Source organism: Mya arenaria, chromosome 5 (assembly GCF_026914265.1).
Source record: "Mya arenaria isolate MELC-2E11 chromosome 5, ASM2691426v1".
NCBI lineage: Eukaryota > Metazoa > Mollusca > Bivalvia > Myida > Myidae > Mya > Mya arenaria.
This window is the reverse complement of record NC_069126.1, coordinates 5,240,101-5,265,376: the sequence shown is the minus strand read 5'-3', so window position 1 is coordinate 5,265,376 and position 25,276 is coordinate 5,240,101. Positions and strand designations below refer to the sequence as shown.

Sequence of the window (25,276 nt, the reverse complement as noted above, 5' to 3'; positions counted from 1 at the left end):
TATGTACCATTTCATATAATGTCTAATACCATAAGGGCAATGACACTAAGGCTAGGCAAAAATCTCTGTTGCTGTTTTTTTCCAAAACTGTCAGGCTAATATTTAAAGAGTACACATAAGTCAGGAGAGTTTGCGCACTGTTGGTAGAGACTTATAAATGGAATATGAACCAAGAAATACTTGTTGTCAAATTGATTTATTCTTGTTGTCTTACCATTGCTGAAAAATGTCTCCTATGGTTAATGATGAAACCTTCATTGATTGTGATTTGCATTTTTTATGTCTCCCTCTGCAGCGGTAGGCTATATTTTAATGTTGTTATCTCACACAGTCATTTTGAATTAATGCAATGGGATGGACTGATGGATGGATGTATGTATGCAATTATATGTATGGATGTATGCAATTAAATGTATGGATGTATGCAATTAAATGTATGGATGTATACAATTATATGTATGGATGTATGCAATTATATGTATGGATGTATGTATGGATGTATGCATTTTTTTGATGGATGTATGCAATTATATGTATGGATGTATGCAATTGTATGGATGGATGTATGCATTTTTTTTTGATGGATGTATGCAATTGTATGGATGGCTGGATGGATGGAGGGAGGAATTTTGATGAATTTTCACAGGCAAAATAAGTACCAAGCCTAGTTATACATCAACATTGGCATGTTCATCTCAGTTATGGCCCTTTGATTTTGCACTTCTTGAGATTCTTGTTGGCATGTGCCTACCATAAAAAGTTTTTCAATCCCATTCAAGATGACTGCCAGCCACATTGAATTTTGTCATAATTTTGCAGATCTAACTATAACTATTTCTTCAGTGTATGCTGCATCTTGTTAATACTTCACAAAAATAATCGTTACAACCAGGTGTGGTGCAAGACAGATCAAATTCAAGATGGCCTACTGGTGGGCATATTGGATTTTGCCGTATTCTTTTTAAATCTTTTCTTTTTATTGTCACAATTCCCTACATGTCTTAATTTGTATTTCAAGCAATTTTTAACGTTCATATTAATTTTACCATCCATTGATTTTCAGTTATCCCCCTTTACTTTCAGTAAAAAACATCGCTACTTAGCTTGAAATATTACAAGCAGTAATAGTTGCATCAATCGATTGCTTCACACATGTTTTGAGTTTACTTGTGTATTTTTAAGTATAAGAGTTTTCTCGTATGCTGCCAAGAATAGTTATTAATGGTTTTATTGAAAATAATACATTATAATGAACATACATTGGACATAAAACTTGAGATTAATGTCTATTATTTGGGCTCAGGCAACTAAAGGGCCAAAATAGTAAAACCTTCTTTTTTAGTTTTTATGAAAAATTTCCCTGTATACTGAGTTCAAGTTCATTCATAAATCAAGAGTGTAGTAAAACATTGAGTGTATGTTTGCTGATTTTGAAATTGATAACTATGTTTAGTTCCCCTCTACTGCAACGAGCGTTGATAAGTCCCGGATCTCGTAAACTGCATTAAAGTGACGTAACAAGTGCACCTCAGTGGAGGATTTTGGTGTTCTGGCATTCAAACCTTTCAAAGATAGCTTGACATTTGTACAAAAACTCACAAAAAACCTGAAATCTTTCCTCTCTGTCTTTGCCAGGGTAACAATGAAAATGACTTTTTTGTTCGGGTCACGGGTGTCGCATCCATTGTGAGCTAATTCTGATTGTCATCTTTTAGGTTTTAGAATATTGTTTTATACCTAGTGCAGGGCTCTGACACTCCATTTGTCTAATGGCAAGGATGGGTCAATTGTACAACTGAAATGAAAAAAAATAGTGGCGACTCTCAAACAAAGAAAGATTGCTCAATGTTTTGCTTAAGAGACTTACTTTCCATAGACTGAAGTGTCTTTTTAAGAAGTGGTTTTGTTTGCATAGTATTTCTGTATTGGTAATGTTTCTTTTCCTATATTAATAGGATAGATGGAGGTATGAAAGATGGGGACTTAATAGTTTCATTGAATAAATTAAAGCAAAAACATAATGGTGTTTAAATGTCATAAACAAGGAAATAAGAGTATGCAAACATATGGTTTACTGTCAAAATAGTGGCGATGAATCTGCGTAAAAAAAAAAAAAAAAGAATATGAAAACAATTTAATTTCATCTTCAGATCCTTAAATTACTTTTTGAAGTGTTGTAGTGATTTATTTTGCAATAACTTTCAATACGTTGTATTATAATTTTCAATGTTGCCCATCATTTTAAGCAATGAAAATGAAAGCAGTAAATCAACTTTACGAAGTCATCCCGATATGATCATAAAAGTAATCACAGGGGCAAATACTTCAAATTTGATTTTCTTTATTGTTCTATTTACCCATGACCATTAGGCCTGTGTGTAGAATGGCTTGTAAAGTGCCCTTGAACCCTGACCTTGATTGTCCAGGGCTCCCAACGGGTGTGTGAAGTGCCCTGGGCTCCAATTGTTATCCCTGTTCATTGATTAAACTGCAATTCCCTTGGCCCCAGGTAAAGGTTTCATTCACTGGTGTAACTTTCCACTAAACCATGGCCTAACCACAGTGTAACACCATACTACCTCAGACTCACCTTTTGTGAATGAAAGCCCAGGTTTTGCGACTCCTTGTTAGTAAGAACAGCTACAGGGTTCTTAATTGCCAGGTTGTTACAGTCAAGGAGGGAAATATATGGGTGACATCGTATATTTATGGTGGTAGTAAAATGACTTTGAAAAAAGATGCTTTTACTTCATTACGTCTAATATTGCCTAATCTGCTGAAAGATGATAGTTTAATTTGTGAAACAAATGCTTTCTCCATATTTGCCATTACAAACCTTCAACTGTGTAAAAAAAAATCCCAGAATGCTTTAGCAGCATTTATTTATGTAAATACCCTGAACTAAATAAAGGACAGTTTCTGTAAATGTTTCATTTATATATCACATTTGATAGTTAGTATCATGCATTCATGTTCTATTTTACCCTAATAGATTAATGCTAATGACATTATGTACATGACAGAAGTATTAATCCTTCAGTCAGTTACCTCATGCAATTTATAAATATAAAGAAATGGTGTCTTTGCCCGTGTTTTTTATCCCAGTTTTTGACAGTCAGCACAAAGAAAAACGTTGCCCCATCAGGATATTTAATTTATGAAAAACCATAGCCAATAAAGTGAAATAACTGTTTGATATTCTCAAGTCAACCATTGAGAGATTTCCAGTGAGAAGCTACACCCTGTATTTTGCGTTTATAGAGGGTATACTTTAATCTGCCATCTCAATTCAAGTGTCAGGCAGCCTGTTGATTAAGTGTAAAGTTCCCTGCAGGTTGCCTCCACAAGCAAGGCTTAACGGCTTCATTTGCACGCTTCACCAGTCATCTAGGTCATTTACTCCACTAGGTCACGCTATCTTATCCAAATATAGCTCCCAGTTCATTCATAAATTGGCCTAGTGGGTGGAGCATCATGAATTATGTAGATGAGCTGTAATCCGATTGGCTTGCTAATATTTCCTGCAGAGTGGTATCAATGAACTGGTAGGCCTCTAAAGGTTTTCATTCAACGAATCCACAGCTGTTAGCTTTTGGAGGGAAGAGTTTTTCCCAGGCTGCAGTTCATTCATAAACTTGAAGCAATTTTATCTGCTTGCAGTCAATGGTATATTTTTCAAGTGATGGGGTATACTTAATTGTAATTGTGAAAATTTGGAGTTTGGGTTGTAGAGATAATTGTGAGAAAAATGCTTCATGTTTATGAAGGATAAAGTAATTGGTGTTAATAGAATCCATGTGCACATAACTATGAACATATCGCATACCACAGTCAAGTAACATTGTGGTTTACCTGTGAATGGGACATATACCACTGTGAGTTGGGGGAAACTCATCAGCAGTGCTCAACTGTTTTTCATTAACTTTAATACACTAAATTAAAAAGTGAGCATAAGTAATTTGAGGATAAAATTGGTGGTAACATTAATTCAGAAGCCGCAGAGATAGACTGAAATTTAATGCTGATCGTTAGCAAAAAAATTTATGTTACAGCAAGAAGGATAATCGCAAACTACATCAGAAATATTATATTTCATTGACAGTTCCCCAGCGTGATTATGGCTTTACGCCTCTATGATAAGCTGACATTAGAATATAAATGATATTTATCTATATGACAAGACTTTGGGTGTTGATATACTCGCTATAGGGCTGTGGAGTAAGATTGCGACATTGAAATAATATCGCCCCATTGCCTGCTGGTTAAATCTGTACTACCTTTAGTCGACAGATGACATGAGAAGATGTTGTATTAAAGAGGCGGAGGTGCAAAACATATCACTTGAGTATCAGATGCATTTCTGTGCAGTGCTCTTTGTGTGAAATCTGATTTAAATGCTATATGTCAGAGCATGTGTGAATCAAGAGATTGACTTTTGCGTTTTTTTTCACTTGCCGGATTTTGACTCACAGGAGAAGTGGTGTCAGAAAACTATTACAACCTCGTTCTTTGTTAAAATGGTGAAAAAGTAAATCCTGATCTTAACCAGGCAAATATTTATCCAGGATCTTCACGAACAAAATGACATGAACTAGTTGTTTGCTTTAAGACTTATTAAATAACCCTGCCTCTCTGTTGGCCAATGGAACATCATTGCTATGGTAACAGCTTATGACTTATGTAAATAGATATAAAGTTTGAAGTATCTGATGACAGGAGGCGTCAGGTATGATTGGTTGCCATCACTTGCCATTTATTATAGGAGGCAATTAAAAGAAAGTAGCAACTGATGCATATTCATTATTTCCTAGCCTCCACTCTGAAGAGTAACAGATGAGATGTTTAAAAGTATGATATAGTGCAGACAGTAACCTTTACATTTTGAAAAGTGGGGAAAGTTGACAGGCTTAGAGCTTATGCCGGAAATGTGTATAAGATTTCTGGGTGTCTGTTACAATACCATGGCATAATTTTATTGAATGAAATATATAATAATTCCCAGAGCAGTTGATTGAAAACGGAATAGATAGATCATATTCATTACTGCCATCAAAGCTTAAGTGTCTTGAAAAGAAGAAACTGTTGCTTTGAAAGGTGATACCACTAAAACAAAGAATTGTGCAAAGATTTGATTTAACATTGATGACTTTGAAAAATATTCTGTCCATAATAATGAAGATGCATAACATTTAGTGCATAGTCCTATTCAGGATTTGATAATTTACATATTCCATGCATCACTGTGATATATCAATTGCAACATATGCACAGCACATACGAATGGTGATATAATTTATTGTGATATAACTAAACCTACTGCACATTAAAAATTGGTATGACCGCTACAAGGGGACTTTAAACCAACAGTACGAAAATGATCGATATGATAGCGCCAACGCCAGTTCCGCTTAAGGTACCGTCCGGGTTGCCTGCATTACGAGCCGCGGCTTCATGGAATCGTGGTCGGCTGCTTCCTCAACCAATCAACACACGGCGATGTAACCTTCTAGGTAAGACCATTTACATATTAAGTGCAGATGAAGATTCTAAGCATGCATTCATATAGGTGGGAAAAATATTGAACAAATTCAGGGCTCACAATAATTGATAAACCTCTCACAAACATTTGCATGTGAAATATAATTAACATTTCTATTTAATACGAATATGCTTAAAAATTATGAGAATCGACAGCATTGGCCTTTAAACATTTTAAAATTGCTGATTAGCGAAATAATTTATTCATTTCAATTTATATATATCATAATGGGCTTATAAGTTATTCAGCAGTGTGTATGTGTATGCAGTTGAGCCAATAATGTGGATATGTTCATTAGTTTATAATATTCAATAAAACAATTGCACCCTGAAATGATATCAAACTGTTTCTTAATGCTTTTGCTTGACACTTCTTTTAAACTTCCACCCCGCACCCAGTATGTTTGATTAATTGAATGAGCCTGGTAATAAATCCCGCTGTCTCTTGTAGTTTTACTCCTAGATAAGTTCATTCATAAATTACGAACTTATCTTGGTATCTTGGTGGAACCTTGACTTTATGCACAGTTTTACGGTTACATAAAAATCAGCTGATTTTGGCTCTATCAGTTAACTGTATCATGAGAAATTGAGATGCCGTTTCTATGGATTTGTAACCGGGTGATCAAGGGTTTTTCATGAATCATATGTTTACATACCTGAGGCAAGGTGTTTCTGTGGTTTTTGGAAACAGAAGCTTCAAATATAATGAAGTTGACTTTCGGAGATTAAACCAGACCAGCATATGGATGGAAAATTATGCTACGCTGAAAAGTTTACAAAATTATGCTACACTAAAAAGTTTAGCAAATTGATATGTTTTTGCCTAATTGAAAAATTTAGAAAATTATGCTGCTGTGAGTCACAGAAAAAAATAAGATCAGATTTTGGAAATGTTTGTATAATATCATTACTTTAACGCTTAAAAATACAGTTTCATAGATACTCAAGATTAATTTCTTCTAAAAGGGGTACCATGTGCATGAGATGATGTTTGGAATATGATCTTTGAAGTAAACTTAATTCTTTTCTTCTAATGGCCTTGTAAGTTCTTGTATTGATCTTTTTTGCCATTCTTAAACTTCATTCACATCAATCACGCTGACAAATTATTTCTTGAACACAGCTTCAATATTTCTGGAACACAGCTTCGTTCTTATCAGCCCAGCCTGATAGGATTTATCATACTACTTGAGATATCTTAATTTTTTATTTTGCTCATGATCGTCGACAAATCATAATATGCCAATGTTTATCATGAACATTTTGAACATTAGCACGAGATAGTCAAAATTGTACAAAACCGAGGTGTGTTTGCAATTCAAACTTAAATGCAAGCTGGGGTAGTTTACTTATAAGGGTGTTCACCCCTCCCCTCTGCCCTTTCCACTTTGCATTTAGAATGCTCCTACATTTTCTGTCTACAAATAGTAGGGGTTTTTTTTATAAATTAGAAAATCTGCGTATGGAATACTTCTCATTTTTTTGTTTCTATGTACTGCGTACCATACTTTTGAGTATGGATTACTCCTTCAAACCCTCTTGAATACTGCATACCAGAAAGGGGGATTGCAGTGTCTCTTAAACTGGTGAATAAAGTAATTTTAAAGGTAATAAAAAATTAACATCTTGATAAACATTATACTTTGCATATTATGTTCCCTCCAGGAAAAACATAAAAACAACTGTCATTCATGATACTAACAAAATCTCTTCATTTTGAATAATTGTAACCGTTTTTAACCGGAAAAAAAAATAAAGGTCCTGGGGACAAAATGTTGACAAAAACAAGTTTCATTCACAAAACTAATGAAGATGGTATCATTTAACCACAAGCAGGGAGAACCTCGTGACATGCGACCCACAAGCTAAGAGTGTTTGGAGACCTTTTGGTTTATATGAGACCCCCACTCCGTTTCTAGCGGATACGGCAGCTTTTGAAAAACAACTAATTAATGCCACGAAGAGTGTTTTCTCTGCAATTATATTTATGTTTGTAGTAGCAAAAGGAAAATTGTGCAAAATATGGGAAAGTCCTTACGATTATTAATGTTTAAGCGGGATATTTTTACATTGTCACATGACCGGGGTTCGCAATGGGATGGGACCGAAGTGGGAGAAACAATGTGTGTATGTAACAGGTGCACATCTTGAGTAATGACCAATTGTTTCGCGCGCCTTTTGCATTCTTCATGCACTGAGGTTTGGTGTTTTATTTCTCTATCATTGTTTTTTTCGAGAAGACAATTGTTCTAGTTATGTAACTTTTCAGGATGTAATTATGATATTATACAATCATTAAATTGCTCTGTTTTGCAGTTGTGTATAATACCAATTAACCGCATTTCAAAAAGTTTTTATGAAAATAAAACTGTGTTAATTGTTATGACTCAATTAATTCCAGTCTTGAATTATAAAAAATGAAATATGACTAAAACTTTTCTGGTCTTTGATTTTATTTGAATTACTTCAAAGCATGACCAAATGAAAATACAAAAAAAACATTTACCGTAAGTTTTCATTCATTTAAAGAAAAACATGTTAAGTAAAGGTACACTTCTGATTGAATGATAACCGGGGTTATGTAACCTTAAAAAAGTTCAAAACCCTACCAGTGGTGCCAATTTGACTTCATCCATACCCTTTGAAGGTGCACTGACATACATGTGTTTTGACAAGGCCTAAATGAACCAAAGATCACAGCATTCAGTGCTCTTGATAGTATCGCAAACTTCAGGAGAGATTCCGCATTTAGATGTTGTTGGATGTTTTGATGCTATCTTTCATTGTGAATGAGAGAAGATGTGCTCCTTGATGACTCTAAGGGCTGTATGTATCTGTAGAAGTCCTTGACATGTCATAAATACATGGAAATGCTTTGATTCTAATAGACAAGGAAAGTGCACTTTTGGCAGAGTTCATTCACAGCACCACAACTAGTAAATTAAGTTCATACTAATTTATTTTAGTTCAATTGTGAAGCCATCTGAAAGTTGATGAAATACTAGTACTCCTGTGTCTATTTCCTAGGTAGAAACCAGAACTTGTGTCCTTTTGACAGGCCTTAATTAGGGGATCAAACCAACTAGCTGTTGGGAGAGGTCCTGGCAGACACCTTTACCTAGACCCTTGCATGTTTTGTGCCAAAAAAGTAGTTCATTTGTGTCAGATGCTACCAATTGGTTTTGATCTACATTCTAAAAACAAACCTGCAAGAAGTAGTCGTTCATTTCTCGTTTAATATAAGATGACATTTCTGGTGCATGGGTGGCAGCATAAGTCCGAGGGGGTTGAAAGAAATCTGTTGGATATAAATATCATATCTGACTGATGCTGCCAGCTATGTTCTGGCGTACTGTACTGCGGCAATGTTTGCTTCCATGTTTAACTTGTGAATCAAGATATTAGTCTTTATTTAACTCCCGTTGGTCATAACAATATATTTATTTTGTTGCTTTGCATGATAATTCAACCGGAAAATACATTCTTCCGATAGACTGAGGGGGAGTGGCAGTCTGTCTCTGAAATTCATCTCTAAATAATGCAGATCTGGCGATGCAAAAAAATAGCCACAGAATCGTTAGAATGCTTTCTAATCATATTGGCCTGGAATTAACCATTCTTTCATGTCTTTTAATCATAGAATGTGTTGTACCTATTCTTCTTGAAATTGTTTTTATATTTTTTTACTTTAGCTGTTTTAAGTTTTTTCACTCTTTAAGAGAATTGTGTGTTTGCTGGGTATTTATTAGTAGCTACATTTCACATCAAACATAGCATGGACTGGCAGCTGACGACTGTACCAGCTAACCTGGGATTGATAGATTTCATTTGGAAACGTTCATTTGAAGTCAATATTCATCTCTTCAAATCCTACAGAAAAAAGCTTCAAATCCTACAGAAAAAAGTAGCAAGTTCTCTGCCTGGCAAGATCACTGGCATAGGCCAGTTCCTTACACTTAAATACTTGAACTAATTATAAGAAGCACCGATTGTAAAGAAGCAATTAGGCTTTTGATCATTTGTAAAACTTTCCTTGTTTAATTATACTTCTTCAATTTGCTTAAAAATAATGTTTACAAAGTGTTAAAGAAATGGTTAAATCCCATTATTACTACAAAACACTGCTGATAATGCTGTGTGGAAGCATTTCAGACATATGGAATTGAAATAATTTCAAACAAAATCAAAGGAAAGTATATGAGTCAATCGTTACTAGCAAAAAATGAAAGGATTCAATATAGCATAAACATGAGTTCTGAGAAAGCAAATTGGGAGTGGGTTTGGTGTTTAAACTAAAGGTTTACATTCTTCAGTACTGTTGGCCACAAATTTCATGTGTTATCTCTTCATTTCATGTGAGAGAATTTGTTTATAAAACAAACATCCCTAATGATTCTTGTTGTCATAATAAATCCAGCCCTTTGTTCTTTTTTATGTTTTTTGCTGTATATGAGCATTCGAATTGCCACATAGATATATATAGAGATGTTAATAAAGAGTGTTTTCAGAAATTACAATACAGAATCATTTGTATCAAATTTAGAGATAAAAAACTTTCAGAGAGTAAGAAAGGAAATCTGCCCGTCATTTCATTAATTCTTTGGTGTTTTTTCAGTGATTTTCGGTTTGGGGTGACTTTCAATGATTTTGGAGTATGAAAAAAATTCTAATTTGATAGTTTTAACATATTTATTTGGGTAAATTTGCATATGAACAACAAGTACAATAAAGAATAAGGCATAGTAAAACAAGTTTGGCAAACTAATGTTAATCCCTCTCCCTAGTTTTAACTTGATGTTGCTCATTTCATTAATGTAAGATGGGATGAGAAAGTCATTAAGAAAGTAAACATGAATGGTACTGGTCTGAAACTGGTCCATATTTTCACATTGTGATCATTCAACAATTGTAAATAACATGTCAATGGAAAATGATCTGTGTAATATTTCATAATACTGTATTTCAAATCAAGTATTCATTTGAGAACACAGACATATAAATATAATAAGATTTGACACAAAAATAAATGACTTGGCCGCTGTAAGTTAAGGTAAAAAGTAATGCAGACCAAGGTCGTAGCTTGATGCTGGATTTGATTAATAGTGGCATCTAGTGGATCCTTGTGTCGGATCCATGAGATGTGAGGCTTATCCTGGTTCAGCAATGATATATCAGGTGGGACATATTGTAATATGCTTATTTTAACACTAGAGCACTGAGTTTTGCATGTTCCATACCTATATCATCATGACTGGCATAACAACCTGATCTGAACTCGCAACTGAAAAATAACAAATGCAAAAAAATATATAAATATATTTATTTCTTATAATAGAAATTTAAATCCATTATTTTGATGATAAATGCTTGTAATAGTAGACAAGCATCTACTCTTTTTTCATCCTAAAAAGAAAATTATATTTTATGTTTAATTATTCTCCATTATCTATGCTTTTGCTGATGTTATTAACATTATTTGGTGTCCCAGTGCACCAGATTATTAATGTCACTTAAGCTGTTAAAGATATTGTCTTTCAAAGAATCCAAGAAGTTCATTCACAGTGTTTGAGCTTATTTTTTCATGGTCCAAATTATCATAATTATGTTATATAATCACAAAATTTGAAATCTGGGAGTCTGAAATTCATGTTTTGTGTAAAAATGGTCTGCATTATACAGATGGATAGAATTTCTTATCTAAACAGTAGGAAACATCATAAGAAAAATGAGAACGTAGTTGACTTGATAAGTCTATTACAATGCAAAAAATATATATAATCCGTGTATCACTTTTAATTTGTCTGAATAAAAGTCACTCAGGTGTATGAGTTTTTACATAATTAAAAGATTATTACTGTCATCCGATTATTTGCTCATTTTTCAGGGGGCTGAAATTTTAGACTCCATAGATGAAAAAGAATTATATCCCTAAAAAAGTATCTAGACATGATATACATTCGTGATGCAAAAGTTATTTATGAAAAAAAATATTACAAAACACAGATGCATACTTACAGAAAAAAATTGTGAAAGCTAAACTTTTTTGTTGTATTCAAAATTCTCAGTAGTTTGAGTTCTTCATGACTTAATCATTTGGCCAGACTGTCTGTCTGTCTGCCTAATATTGATAAGACAGTTCAGACCCATCCAGACAACCACCCCTTGATTGGGATGACATTAGGGGTCTGGACCCCTTGATTGAGATCACAGCAGATTAGTCCCCTTTGATTGGGATCACAACAGATTAGCCCCCTTGATTGGCATTCACAATGGATAGTCTCCCTTGTTTGGAATATGGAATGAGTCTAAAGGGAGATAACTGGTACAGACTAAAACAGATCCTCAGAAGATAGATTATCATAGTGATTCAAAATTCTTTGTTTTGAAATAAAATGTTGTTTCATATATTTTTTGTTGGTGCGCTTATACACATTTGGAAAAATAAAATTGTAATTCTATTATTCATTGAATATCTTTCAAACAGAAAGGACTGACTTTGATGTTCCTTCCCAAGTTCTGCATTATGAAAATAATTAAAAAAAATAAAAAACATTTTAAAAAGTTAAGGTAGTATTAGGCAGAGCTGTAAAATCTTCACATTAAACATTTTTCTTGTTTGTTGTTAGAATGACAACATTGTAGCAAGTGAAAACGTTAAAAGGAACATGTTTCAGGTAGAGGACACATCTTGTTTAACATTACAACATGTGCCAGTAAACCTTTGTATGATCCGCAGCAGCTATTTCTGTCAAAGGGCATGTTTTTGTTTGATTTTTACCTGTTTTAATTGTATTATATTTAGAGAGATGATGTCATTGACAACCAATTTTAAATGTAGATTTTTTTCTTGCATCAAGGGATGTGATAAAGTTTTCAGCATTTGGTTTGATCTTATGGTTTTGTGCAAGCGAGGTGTTCTGTTTTATAACTACAAGCGTTGAGCATTTAGGACATGATCTCAATTATTATGATCCATATTTTCTACTTGGAACTACTGATGTTAATAGTTGGTTCACATATCAAAATATTCAATATTATGCTGTTGATATATAAACATGATAGAAAAGAGTTGTCATGTAAAAGTACTTGAAGAAGAACTGAGAAAGTTAATGAGCCAACTTGATGTCCAGTTTTCCCAAGGTGGACTTTACAGCAGGATCAGTTATAATAACAGAGAGATGATCCCTTATGTTTACCTTGCCAGTCCTAACTTTAAGATGTCAGGGTTAGATCTACCCAGGGGCCCCTAGGTAAAGCGTCAGAACCAACACTGTTAGGTGATTTTGCATAACGGGCCCTCCTAGCACAGACTCTGACACTTGCCGCCCATTAAGGGCCGTACAATCAGTACTATCTGTGTAAACACAGCCTTAATCCAGGGGTCCACATTGGACCGGCCATTATCCGAGCCAATCTAGGTAAAGTCCCACAGAGCAGGCTTAAAAAAGATTATTACCCATTTATGGGAGTTAATTGGTTAAGTTGACCAAAGTACACAATTGATGCAATATTTTGAAAGCGAAATGGGCCATTAGTGATAAGTATAAGAGCTCTTTATCATAATGTAAAACCCTTTATTTGGATGATGTTAATGATGTTGATTTTTCTTATTCAGGGTATTTAACCTTCTTAGGCCTTCTTACCATAATGTCTTGAGTGCATATCACATAAGTTGGAGTGATGGGGAGTATAAAAGGTTTATCATCAGATCAGTCCTAAATATCATCTTTGTCATTTTCTTAATTAAAGAAAGATGAAATTGAAGTGAAATATTATGATAATATTGTTAGACCCACATTTAAGGTTACAGCATCATATAACTGAATTATTTATCCAGAATTTGTGTGACATGGACCTAAGTACAAACAAATTAATATTACTCAGTCTAGTCTTTGTAGAAAAGTCATTAAAATATCATTCCTTCTATTCAATTAGAAAAAAACACATATAATAAATATCTTTTTATTTGCATGATGAACTTAGTTTCAACCTTAAAAATAAAAAGATTACCACAATCAACTTGAATGCTTCTTTTTTGTGTATTATAAGTCTACTGGAACTATATATCTATGTTTAAGAATTCTAATTTAGAAATATATATACTATATGTCTTAAAACATTCATACACTAATATAAGACTTTTATAAGATTTACTTTTATATTGTTGGGATTTTTTAACAAATAAAGTGGGTATATTATGTTCATAAATTATGTTTTAATGCTTGTATAAATATATGCTATATTTTGTAAACATTAATGTTTGAGCTAAAATATTACTTTCAAAAGGAGGCAAAGTAAAAAGGCCAGTTTTTCACACACAAGTCCAATTATGTATTAATTAGCAATAATAACCACTTAACAGTTTCAACAATACTTGTAATATAGCTATCAAAGCATTGTAATGTGTTGTAATTAGAGGGGATTTAATTGCCTGTAATGGCCTATGGGGCTTTGTTCTGGTTTTGATGGTACAGAGACATCTCTTAGATCAACAAGACACCTCTTTCCATCTCCAATACTGTCACAATTAACACCACCAGGATTGATGCATTGTCCAGCACTTAATCCTTACTCAAAATTCCACTCAATGATTAGGATTAGTTTTAAAGTTGGAACATATAATGTAAGACTTCCACTGTGAATTTCACATTCTCATGATATCTTGTGGTGTTTCACCATTGAGTTACATCTTATCAAAATTAGTGTTGCTCTTCACTACAAAGTGTTGAAATTCATAGATACTGTGTTATTTGGATATAAGTGACTATTTGTTATCTGTATATTTTCATATTAAATACATTTGTGAGAAACTGGGATTTGTCTTTAGTACAGTTGGTAGAGTGATGAGATTGGAAAGTGACTTATGGTAATGAGGTTGTGACTTATTTAAGTATAAAGCAATAGAGTGTTATAAGTAAAACTTCTCAAGTGCTACCATGGTGTTCCTGGAAGACCCTCAGGAGTATGTGCAGCAGCCCAAGCCCGTCACCCCTAAGCTTGCGAGGTACCCAGAGCCAGGTTACCATGGCAATACCATGCCCTCATGCATGCTGGCGCAGAGACAAGATGTGAAGCCCCACGCAGTTACCATGCTGGAGTTTGAGCCCGACACTAAGCCGGGGCCAATGATGATGCCCACTCACTACGGCCCACCCGAGGGGAGACTGACATTCAAACTAAATGTAGACTGTGAGGCAGTTTTGCCAATGCGAGTTGCCAAGAGGAAACGGGGCCCTGACGATGATATGATGTGGGCTCAGCAGAACAAGAGGGCTATGATGCAGTACCACGTACAAGGGTTGGACCTTAGAAGGCACCCACAACCTGCCAGAGAGCAACCAGTCCCTATGAGGACCCTCAGAACATCCCCACGAAGACTTGCCAAAGCAGCCAGGGCTCGACGCGAGGCAAGCAGCTTGCCAGCACACGTCAGACTTCCCAGCATACCTCCGCCCTTACCACAATTCTGTCTCTATGATATACTTTTTGGTGGTACGAATCTTTGTATTTGTAATTAGTAGATTTAAGACCTTTTCATTTGCCAATTTGTTTTCAGCCAGCTGCAATATAACTGATGTTTTTGTGATTAAATTTCAATAGATTAGAATTCAGGATGCAGAAATATTTATGGCCTTTTGTTTAACGTTTGGTTCTAACTTATTTGGAGTTGACAAGTTTAACAGATTTTTTCATGGGCTTCAAAGACTTCATTGAGTTCACAGAAACTACATCAGTAGCCTTGTTACAGTACAGCATTAATGCATGTGTACATTTTCTTCAGAGGTGCCACCAGCTATAGGGCTGCAGTGTTAGTGTTCTTAATGAGGTTTTAAATTAAATAAAGACAAATATGCAACATTTGATTAACCATGCTGTGTGTTTGTGTATTTCCAGATGTGTCAGCAGCGACAACAGCGCAGGTGCCCCCTCTCACACCAGGAACGACCCAGAAAATGTCACAGGCGCTACTGGAGAGCTTTAAGAGCTTTGAGAAGGACCAACACAGACTCAACATACCCAGAGGTAGGTTTCAGAGTACTTAGATGATCAGTGAACTCAAATAGACTCATTTAGGAGTCATGTATATTTGCCTTTCCCATCTCCAAGTGTAAAACTTATTATCTGTGAATATTTTATAATTTACATGTAAAACGTTTCATTTACATAAATCAACAACAAGTTCTCTCTCATATTTTATTTGTAAAAATCATGGCCTAAATGTAACATCTTGGAAAAATATCAACCGTTATTTGAAATTAGAAATATTTGTAATGTATAAAAGTGCAGCGACCAATGCTCAGATAGATTCGTTATGTTAACGTGCCTGTTTGTTATAAACACAGTAAACACTGCCCATCATTCACAGATACAAAAATGATAGAAGAAATAATTACGATCATTATGCTAATTTCTACTTTAACATTTCACAAATACTGATTTAACCTTTTTAATACAGACCAGGGAGAGATAAACGTTGGCCAATTATTAACATAGAAGTTGATTTTCTGTTGGGAAACGATGGCCTTAATGCCGTAAACATGTGTTGGACCTGATTTTCCCATCAAATTAATTCTTCACATATGATAGCTGAGTTGCATTTTCATACCACTGTGTACTTCTATTATTACAAACAAAAACCACAGAATGTTTGTAATGTTTTCTTGTTCATTTTATTCTTTACTCAGGTATTTATTATTTGTCAATAACTCTCTTGGGAATTGTTTTAATTTTCTCATGTTTGTTCCTGGTGTAATGTTGCAATTCTGCCGGTAAGAGCGGCTTTTATGGTTATGAAATCATGTTGATTGGAACCCACAAATGATACCGTTACTGGCTGTGCTTTTTGTCTAATTAAAATGCGGAAAGTTTCACTTTATCCCACTGTGGGTATCTTTTAGTCTCTACTGGGTTTAAATCGTAAAGATGATGGGCTATGATTAATTGCGAAATATTTGAGATCCCCAATTAAGTTTGATTGATTCAGGTTCCTGCCTTTCAAATTGATGACATAATGGTTGGAAATAATAATTTGTTTAGAGCTCCAGAAGACTATCTTGTGGTTACTAAATTGGGAGTGTATAGTTACAATATGTCGTAAAAACAGCAGTTTTCCTCTGGGGTTATTCGTGATATTGAGGATACAATGCTGATGATATGATTAGGAATGAGTTATTTTACGGCACAAAATACTGATTAAATAATTCAAATGGGCGTGATTTAGTATCATAATGGTTGTCGGGGATGCTTCAAATACTCTCCAAGATCCATTTTTAGGACATTCTGCTTAAATCACTCACAGGATTATGTTTTAAGGAGTTCAACTTTTGTGTAAAATTTGAATTAGGTATTTATGATAATTTGTTATAAGATTTAGTGTAATACTTTATTCTCAATTTCATTAATATACTTTCAAAAAGTGATACATCAGATACTTCAGATGTAGGGATCACCCTGAAATGAATATTTCCTGTTGTTCTAACATGAGATATATTTTACAAAAATAATGCTTTTTTGAGTCAATTGTCACCTTGGGGTAGAAGTTTGTTGTTTATATTGAATAAAATAAAGTTTTGAAAACTCTCTGTTGAAAGTGGTATGCAAAATTGCACAGTTATATTACATTTTTGGCATAAGTAAAATATAAAGGTTATTTTACAAGACTAAAAAAGAATAATAAAATAGAAAAGTCAAGTCTTTTTCCATATTAAAATGTAAAGAAAAAAAGAAGATAAAGCTAATTGTCAAAAGAAAATGATATGAAACTGTATCAAAGTGAAACTAAATGATGTGTGCAATTTAATGGAGATCACTGGTACTCTGTAATGGAATAGATCAGGAGTTAAATCAAATTGTAGGAACTGTCTTCATAAATGCATATTTCAAAAATTGATTAAAATATACTTACAAAATATTCTTGGCGATCTTGCAGACCCTATGCAGTGGAACGAGGGTCAGGTGTCACAGTGGTTGAACTGGGCGATACACGAGTTCACGCTGGAGGGAGTTAACGTGGCTAACTTTGCGATGTGCGGTTCCGAGCTCTGCAAGATGGAGAAAGAAAAGTTCTTGAAGCTCGCGCCGCCATATATGGGCGACATCTTGTGGGAACATCTTGACATTTTGCAGAAAGGTACATGGGCTTTGTGTGTTTTATCTCTGTCACATTCAGTGTTGTACTGTTTTGTACTGTTTTGTTGTTCCTTGTAATGGGATAGTTTTTACTTTGAAGGAAAGAAGTCCCTACAACTTAGTGCATTCAATGCATTTCATTAAGTGTTGTTCTGTTTTTATGTCTATAGAAGTGCTGTATGTTTTACATAAAGGAGTAAATAGTCTCCATAGCTTGATTGCTGTTTTGCATGTGCAGGTTTTTCCTTTTCGAAACATTATGAAAATGTAACTGACGCAAATAAAGTCAGAAGTTTAAGAGAACATTCTGTTGATATATTGCTACATTTGAGTTAGCAAAATTACAAACAAATGTCATATTTAGTACGCTATAAAACAAAAGGAATACAAAAAAGTAGATAAAGAAGAAGCAGTAAATAATTCTCTTAGCCTCTTGTAATTGTCACACCGAAGTGTATTTAGTAATTGGTGAAGTAAACTACCACATAATAAATATACAGATAAATAGATTCTTACAAGCTAGACTTCTTACAAACCTCATAAAGTCTTACACAGTTCTTAAATAACCTATGAAAATGTCGTTTCTAAGGACTACTACAATAAGTTAGACAACAGTTAGCACTCCAGCGCAGCATACACTTGTTATTACAATTCTGGGAATGTCTCTTGTCATGGATAATTTACTTAGTTTCATTTTTATGGCAAAAACAAGCATTTATATCACAACTCAAAATTACATAAACTAACATTATAGGCTTGGGACAAAGGGGTTTAGCTGATGCACAAATGATTTAAATCTTTCTAAATGTTCATACCTGAAACAAACTGACAAATCATATAAGACATCAAATAAATTTGCACAAGCATAAGTGCCGGGCTTCAAAAGCCAGTCAAATAAGATAGTGTACCCTCTCAGTGAGGATTGCTTGTCAACTTTGGCTTCCATCTTGCTACTTAGTAAAACCCCTTCATTCTTTTATCCCCTTCTTGACAGACCACATTTGGCTGCACATCTCTACGAAACAGACTTGACAATGTTAATTGAGAAAAACACTTGTCTTGTTTTACCAGTACAGTGTCACTGCGCTGAAATTGTGGTAACAGTAAATCTTATGGTGGTGAAATCCAGAATCAGGAACCTAGAAGTATATTCTGGAAGCTTACAGTGCAAAAGTGTTAGAAAATGAATGATTTGTTGGCATTTTACTGTCACTTTTTGGCAAGTCAGATTTATAAAATGAAATAATCTTGCTCAATGCGAGAACAAATATCCATAATGTTCTCTCAAATGATAATTTATAGATTATTTATAAAAAGAACTGTAAGATATTACATAAAGTCTATAAAGACAACGCCACTGGATTTTTTAAAAATTAAGTGCAGAATTTATATATTGTAAGCATGCATGATGTTAGCATTATTGTCAGTGATTTATGGTAATTGGTCATTCTTCAGACCGGGAAAACATTCTTGTGCCTGATCAAGAAGTACATGTAATTGGAATAATTAAGTAAAAGTATGAAACATATGAAGCATGAAATGGTTCCTGGTCTGTAAATGCTGCATTATTATTGTGTTGCACAGTGTTGTTATGTTGTGTTCTATATTCACACATTTGTCATTGTTGTATTATAGAGGTGGTCCAAGATCGCAGCTCTCTCGTAAATGCCCCACCCACGTATAGCGAACCTGTCTGCATGCCTGAATTTAGTGGTCATGAAGACCAGCAGGTTTTTAACCAAGGTATTACAGTATTATATTTTTTTATTTTGCATGAAATGTAACTCTTTAATAATATACATATCAAAGAATATTTCTAGTTTTCACAAATAATTTTGCATGTCATTGTTGTAAAAGTTCTGTGTGTTAATTTATGTTTCTGTACTATATTTGCAAAAATATTTATCTTTTCCTTAAACCAAAATTAATGATATTGAGTGAAAAGTGTTATGTAGCCATGTGGTATAAATCAGTGTTGTGTACCCTCATGTTGTTTCGTTGCTTAGGTTACACCAGCTCTCCAGAACAGCTTTCTCCTCCTGTACAGACCAACTCCCAGCCTCCATTCTCTGAGAACAAATGTAAGTCCACGAATATCTACGTTCTACTTAATATTACTACAGAGCAAGTTCACTTACAATAGTATACCAATTTCAATTACAGATCAAGTACTGTTGAAGGATACTTTCTCAATGACATAGAAAGCAGTGATTGTGTAAATGTCATGAAACAATGTTCAAACTTTTCTCTACAATGGCGCAAGATGTATAATTCATACAGGAAAATGTTTATAAATTATTTTTTTCATATTTTAAGTGTCTTTTTTTTTTTGGCTCCTAGTAACACATTTGTTTTTAAAAAGGTTAAAATTGAACCCTTGAATTATATGTTTGCAGGTCAAGGACAACAGTTCCAGATGTCGGAGTCCATCCAGGCATTGAACGACCTCTCACCCACGTACGAGGACACGTACCACAGTCTGGAGGAGATCCAGCATGGGGGTTTCTATGGCGACCACAGCCCCACAGAGTTCTACACCATGCCAGAACAGAAGTACCGACCTCCACCGATGAAGACCAACAACATGTGTAGAGGTGAGAACAAGTGAAGTGCATTAATTAGGAATGCATTAATTAAGTGTTCAACCTAGTTAAGTTATTCAGAATATTTGCATTTTGACCCACAGACAATTGTTCGTGCATCACTTACAGTACAGAAAGTGTAGCCTGTTCTAGCTGTCCGTTCATGTCTAGAGACTGATATTTGCATGGCAATAAAGCATATGACACATGTCAGATGTAAGTTCCAACTGTCTGACGTGAAACAGACGGTGATAAAATAATTTCAATATTAAATATTTAAACAGGCAGATCAGTGCAATACTGTAGGTTAATACGCTAGTGATTTATTAATTCAATGAGATGCTTCTCTAGTTTTTGCAACTTAGTTTCTGATAATATGATTTTGTGTTTCCTTTTTTGAACAAGGGACTTTTGTTCTTTTCATAAACAATTATGTAGTACATTTACATTCTTATTTAGAGAATCAATTAATTAATCATACCAAAAACTCATATACTAGCTCTCACTATTGTAGCCATATATGCAGAGTGTATATGATTATATCAGTATATTAACAAAACATTTGTAATTTACTATTGTCTCTATCACTTGACAGGCCAGCAGTTCCTGCCACAGGAAGCACATTCCCAGCCACACATGGAGTCATTCTTCGACCCGCACCACCAGTTCTCACAGATGGTTCCCAATGTTAAGATGGAGTTACCGTGGTCACAAGCCGAGTATCCGGGCTGTCGGGACATGGCGGGCACCTGGTCGCCCACCGAACGCCCTGGTATGCTGCGTCATGGTTACCACCCACTACAGAACATCGGGGAGCTAGGGTCACCCGTTGAGGGTAAACCCATGATCCAAGCTGCCGCCCTGGCGGGCTACTCTGGTAGGTCCACGAACATATTCAAATGTAAATAAATTTCATCATTTTATGCCAACAATTATTAAATTATGCAACATTTTATTAATAAAATTTAAAATGCTGATACAATCGAGATATTAATTAGTACAGCATAAATAAAAAGTTATAAGGTCTTGTTGAAAAAGTCACCATTTCTGGCTTTAAGTAAAAATTATGTAGTTATATAGTTAGACTTAATTATTTATTCTTAAACATCATCCTATGACATATATACCAATATATTAGGAATTCATTCATTTCATACATCTTGTTTCTGTATAAGTAAACAAATGTGAGAAAGCAAGTATTAAAAATGATAATTAATGCATTGTTTATTGTATGTTTTCAGGCAGCGGCCCTATTCAGCTGTGGCAGTTCCTGCTTGAACAGTTAACGGACAAAACGTGCCAACACTTTATCAGCTGGTCGGGTGACGGCTGGGAATTCAAACTCTCCGATCCAGATGAGGTCGCGCGCCGATGGGGAATCCGTAAAAACAAGCCAAAAATGAACTATGAAAAACTTAGTCGAGGTCTCAGATATTACTATGATAAAAACATTATACACAAGACGGCAGGAAAACGCTATGTGTACCGGTTTGTGTGCGATCTCCAGAGTCTCCTAGGCTACACCCCAGAGGAATTATGGGATGCCTGTGATATAAAGCCTCAGAAGGACAAAGATGATGAGTGAGCAATCTGTGTCGTGAGAAGCTTGTTAAATATTCAATTGTGTTGGTGACAACAAGTATTTAGGAACATTCGCACCATAGGTAGTTGAATGCACAGGTGTTGGTGTTGAGATTGGAAAGGTTTTAGCGAGAATTAACGGCTAAACGTTTGTAAAACCAAAAATGGTTCAGATACTGTGTGCTGAGAAAAGTTTTTCATCTGACTTTTCAAGTAGCGTTTTGCCTCAGCTGTTTGAGTGCCTTGTATAAAATACAGGCCAAGTTTGTGAACTGTTTGTGACCACCTGTGTATTAAGAGATATCAAGTATTGTGTCTAGATATAATCATATAGCACTGTATTTGTGATACTCCAAATATGTCTGTACATAATGTGAAGAATATATCATATTTTTCTACCTTACCTATGTGTGTATTATATTATGGAAAAGTTATGGTTGTATCATAAGCCATTATTATTTATGGCTTTCATATGCACTGATTTCTATAAAACAAAAGCTGGAGAAAAAAAAAATCGAAAAAGATGATGCAAGGCTATGAGAAAAATCCGAAAAGTTTCTGTGTTAAAGCAGAACAAAAAAAGGGGCTAAACAAGACAGATGCATGAAGATTTTGATAGTTTTTGCAGTTGTGAAGGTCGTACTAAAAATTCAGGGTTTTTTGGTATTTTTATATTGTAAAGCATTAAATTTTTATACACCAGATAGGTTGAACGGAAATACACGCTTTTTCATAGGGTACAAACAATTGCCATTCATTCATCCTGTAGACCTTTCTCTAATATGAATGGTAAGATAATTCCAAAAGGAAATGTAACTTGATGTATATCTCATTTAATATTCATCAGGAAATAGCTTGTCCGAGGTCAGCTCCAGTGTCACTATATATAGCCTACCCTTACTTGTAGAAAACATTTCAAGATTTGGACTAGATTTTCCTAGTGCCTCATGTGTTCCAAAATAGTTTTGGCAAAATGTAAAGTTGACTTATTTAATTGTTTCCATTTTATTTTAATGTGAAGTGAATCTTCTGATGGTTCAATAGAATAATTGTATTTTTTTGTACATACCAAGTGGATTTTTTTCTCCAAAAAGTGTGCTTTTGTGCCTTAAAAAAACTGCATAGTAGGCAAAAATATTCATGCAGTTTTGAGGAATTTCTTTAATTGTTTTTCAGTATGACTTGTGGATTAAAACGTGCCTTATTAATGAATGGAAGTGCTCTTAAAAAGTCAAATACTCAGCAGTGAGTTCATACTTCTGTCAACATGACTTTTGTTCAGAAGCTTATAAAAAATATTCCAGTGAAAACAACTTGCTTTTTGTGATATTGTCTGAAAATGGCGTCGCCTTACTACAATGGTTGAATAGTGCTTTTACCCATCTATAACTTATGCATTTTGTGTATAATTTATTCCGACTTATGTTTGTAAATAGCTAATATTATTATATTTTACTTGCTAAATGTACTAATACCAATTCAACTTACAGTAATTATTGGTATATTATTAAGTTCATATTTTACAGGACTGTCTTCATTCATCCAACGCTATAATTGTGTTTCAATATGTGTAATGGAAATCAAATCTGATGAAAGAGCTGAATCAATAATTAATACCAAATTTTGGCCAAGTCTTTGTGAAATAGAATTACATTTGTCTTTAACTATGCATTTTTATTAAATATTTTATATTTGACTTGAGATCATTCAGGTATTCTTAGAAGGAATCTCTACCTATCCGATTGTGTTCAAAATGGTCAGATCTTTGTATGTTGGTTCTTTTCCTTTATTTTATTTCTATATTTTCTTTATTTTGCCATACTTTTTTGAGTGTTTTCAGATATAATCAGAGTTGAAACTGTTACCTTCTACTCATTTAAATGTGTTCATTGTTCAGAGTTTTCTTATGTTTATTGTTGATAAGTGTGTTAACATTGTTTCTATACCATGTATGTGTTCATTAATTTCATTTATTTGTTTTATTGGAACTTTAATCGTCTTATGCTACATGTAAGCAGATTAATTTTTTATTTCCTTTTATTATAGATGTAGGAAAATTAAGTCACTAGGCAAATATGACATGTACTTCAAATTCTTAATAAAGTTTGAAATTAAATTCAAAAAATAATCTTGGACTTTGGTTATCAGTAAATGAAAAATTGACCATATTTGCAAATAGTATTGAATAACATTTAAATTTCAAACAAATGAGGAACAACTTTGATAAAAATAATTGAAAAAAAATCAATCAGCATTCTTGTAGCTAAGTCAGCAGTTCATATTTTCCTCCTTTCATTTGTAAAAAAACTAATCATCTACACTCAAATTATTGTCTAGTCCACAAAAATAATTATCTTCGAATAATAGTGTTTATTGCTGTAAAACATAAATATATCAAACTAATAAAAACTATATGTGACGCACTCTGTGATTTTGGGTCCAAATGAGGTAACCTCGTTTTCAAAATTGACGTCACGCAATTAACTTTTTTTTCCAATATTTTTTTTTTTAAAGCATTTTTTGTCTTTTGCTGAAGTGTCAGGTAAGATATGCATGATATTCTCAAAATAAATAAATAATTTGGGTTGGGAAAAGAATAAGCTTTGTGAATATGAAAATAACTCACTTTCGCCAAGATACCTCATTTGGGCCCAAAATCTCATGTTGTGTCACATATATTAAAATATTGTAATAAGTGTGTCAATGAACAAATTACAGTTTCTGCATCAATATTGTTTTTGGCTTCGGTCAAATTATTATTGAGAGCATTGGGTAAAATCTTTATTAAAAAAAAATTGAGACTATTTATTTACACGAACATTTGCAGGGAAATCACAGTTTTTAGACACCTGATAGAATCGTTCCTTTAGTTATGTGTTCAGAACAAATATTCTGCAATATTTCAAGATATTAACAGTTATAAACACGTTTTTACTTTATTGTTGTTTTATATTTTTGTTGCATATTGAATAATTCTGACAGCAGTTATATTGACATGTTAAATCAGCTTACCATTTGGGGTTTACTGATTTCCTGTACAAAATGAAGATGAATAAATAAAACGGAAAATACCATATCAGTGTTGTTGTTGACATGTACTTGTATGCCTATTTTACCAAAGAAAATGTAATCTTTTTGTTCATTCGTAGCTAGTGTTTTTTCCAAGAAAGGAGAGTTGAGGCATTTTCGTTGTCATAGCCTTGGTGGCGCTGTCGTCATAGCCTTGAAGGTATTGTCGTCATAGCATTGGTGGTATTGTCGATTTCAAAGCCTTGGTGGTATTGTCGTTGTCATAGCCTTAGTGGTATTGTCGTCATAGCCTTGGTGGTATTGTCGATGTCAAAGCCTTGGTGGTATTGTCGTCGAAGCCTTGGTAGTATTGTCGTCAAACCCATGGTGGTATTGTCGATGTCAAAGCCTTGGGGGTATTGTCATCAAAGCCT

The 25,276-nt window shown here is 34.1% G+C and overlaps 1 protein-coding gene across 4 annotated transcripts in view; it reads left to right on the top strand.

The window, feature by feature from the left end:
- LOC128235009 (protein C-ets-1-like) overlaps positions 1–24,907 on the top strand; it is a 45,179-nt gene extending 20,272 nt beyond the window's left edge. Inside the window, exons 1-8 of one of the 4 annotated variants that reach the window (XM_052949684.1) lie at positions 3,589–5,510; positions 15,436–15,564; positions 17,471–17,671; positions 19,306–19,413; positions 19,677–19,751; positions 20,067–20,264; positions 20,848–21,153; positions 21,494–24,907. In XM_052949684.1, coding sequence (XP_052805644.1) covers positions 5,375–5,510; positions 15,436–15,564; positions 17,471–17,671; positions 19,306–19,413; positions 19,677–19,751; positions 20,067–20,264; positions 20,848–21,153; positions 21,494–21,837 — 1,497 coding nt within the window. In that variant the 5' untranslated portion in view covers positions 3,589–5,374 and the 3' untranslated portion in view covers positions 21,838–24,907. Of the gene's footprint in view, positions 1–3,588; positions 5,511–15,435; positions 15,565–17,470; positions 17,672–19,305; positions 19,414–19,676; positions 19,752–20,066; positions 20,265–20,847; positions 21,154–21,493 lie in introns of those variants that run through there. The other 3 variants (XM_052949682.1, XM_052949681.1, XM_052949683.1) reach the window with 3 other exon arrangements.
- The last annotated feature ends 369 nt before the right edge of the window (positions 24,908–25,276 follow it).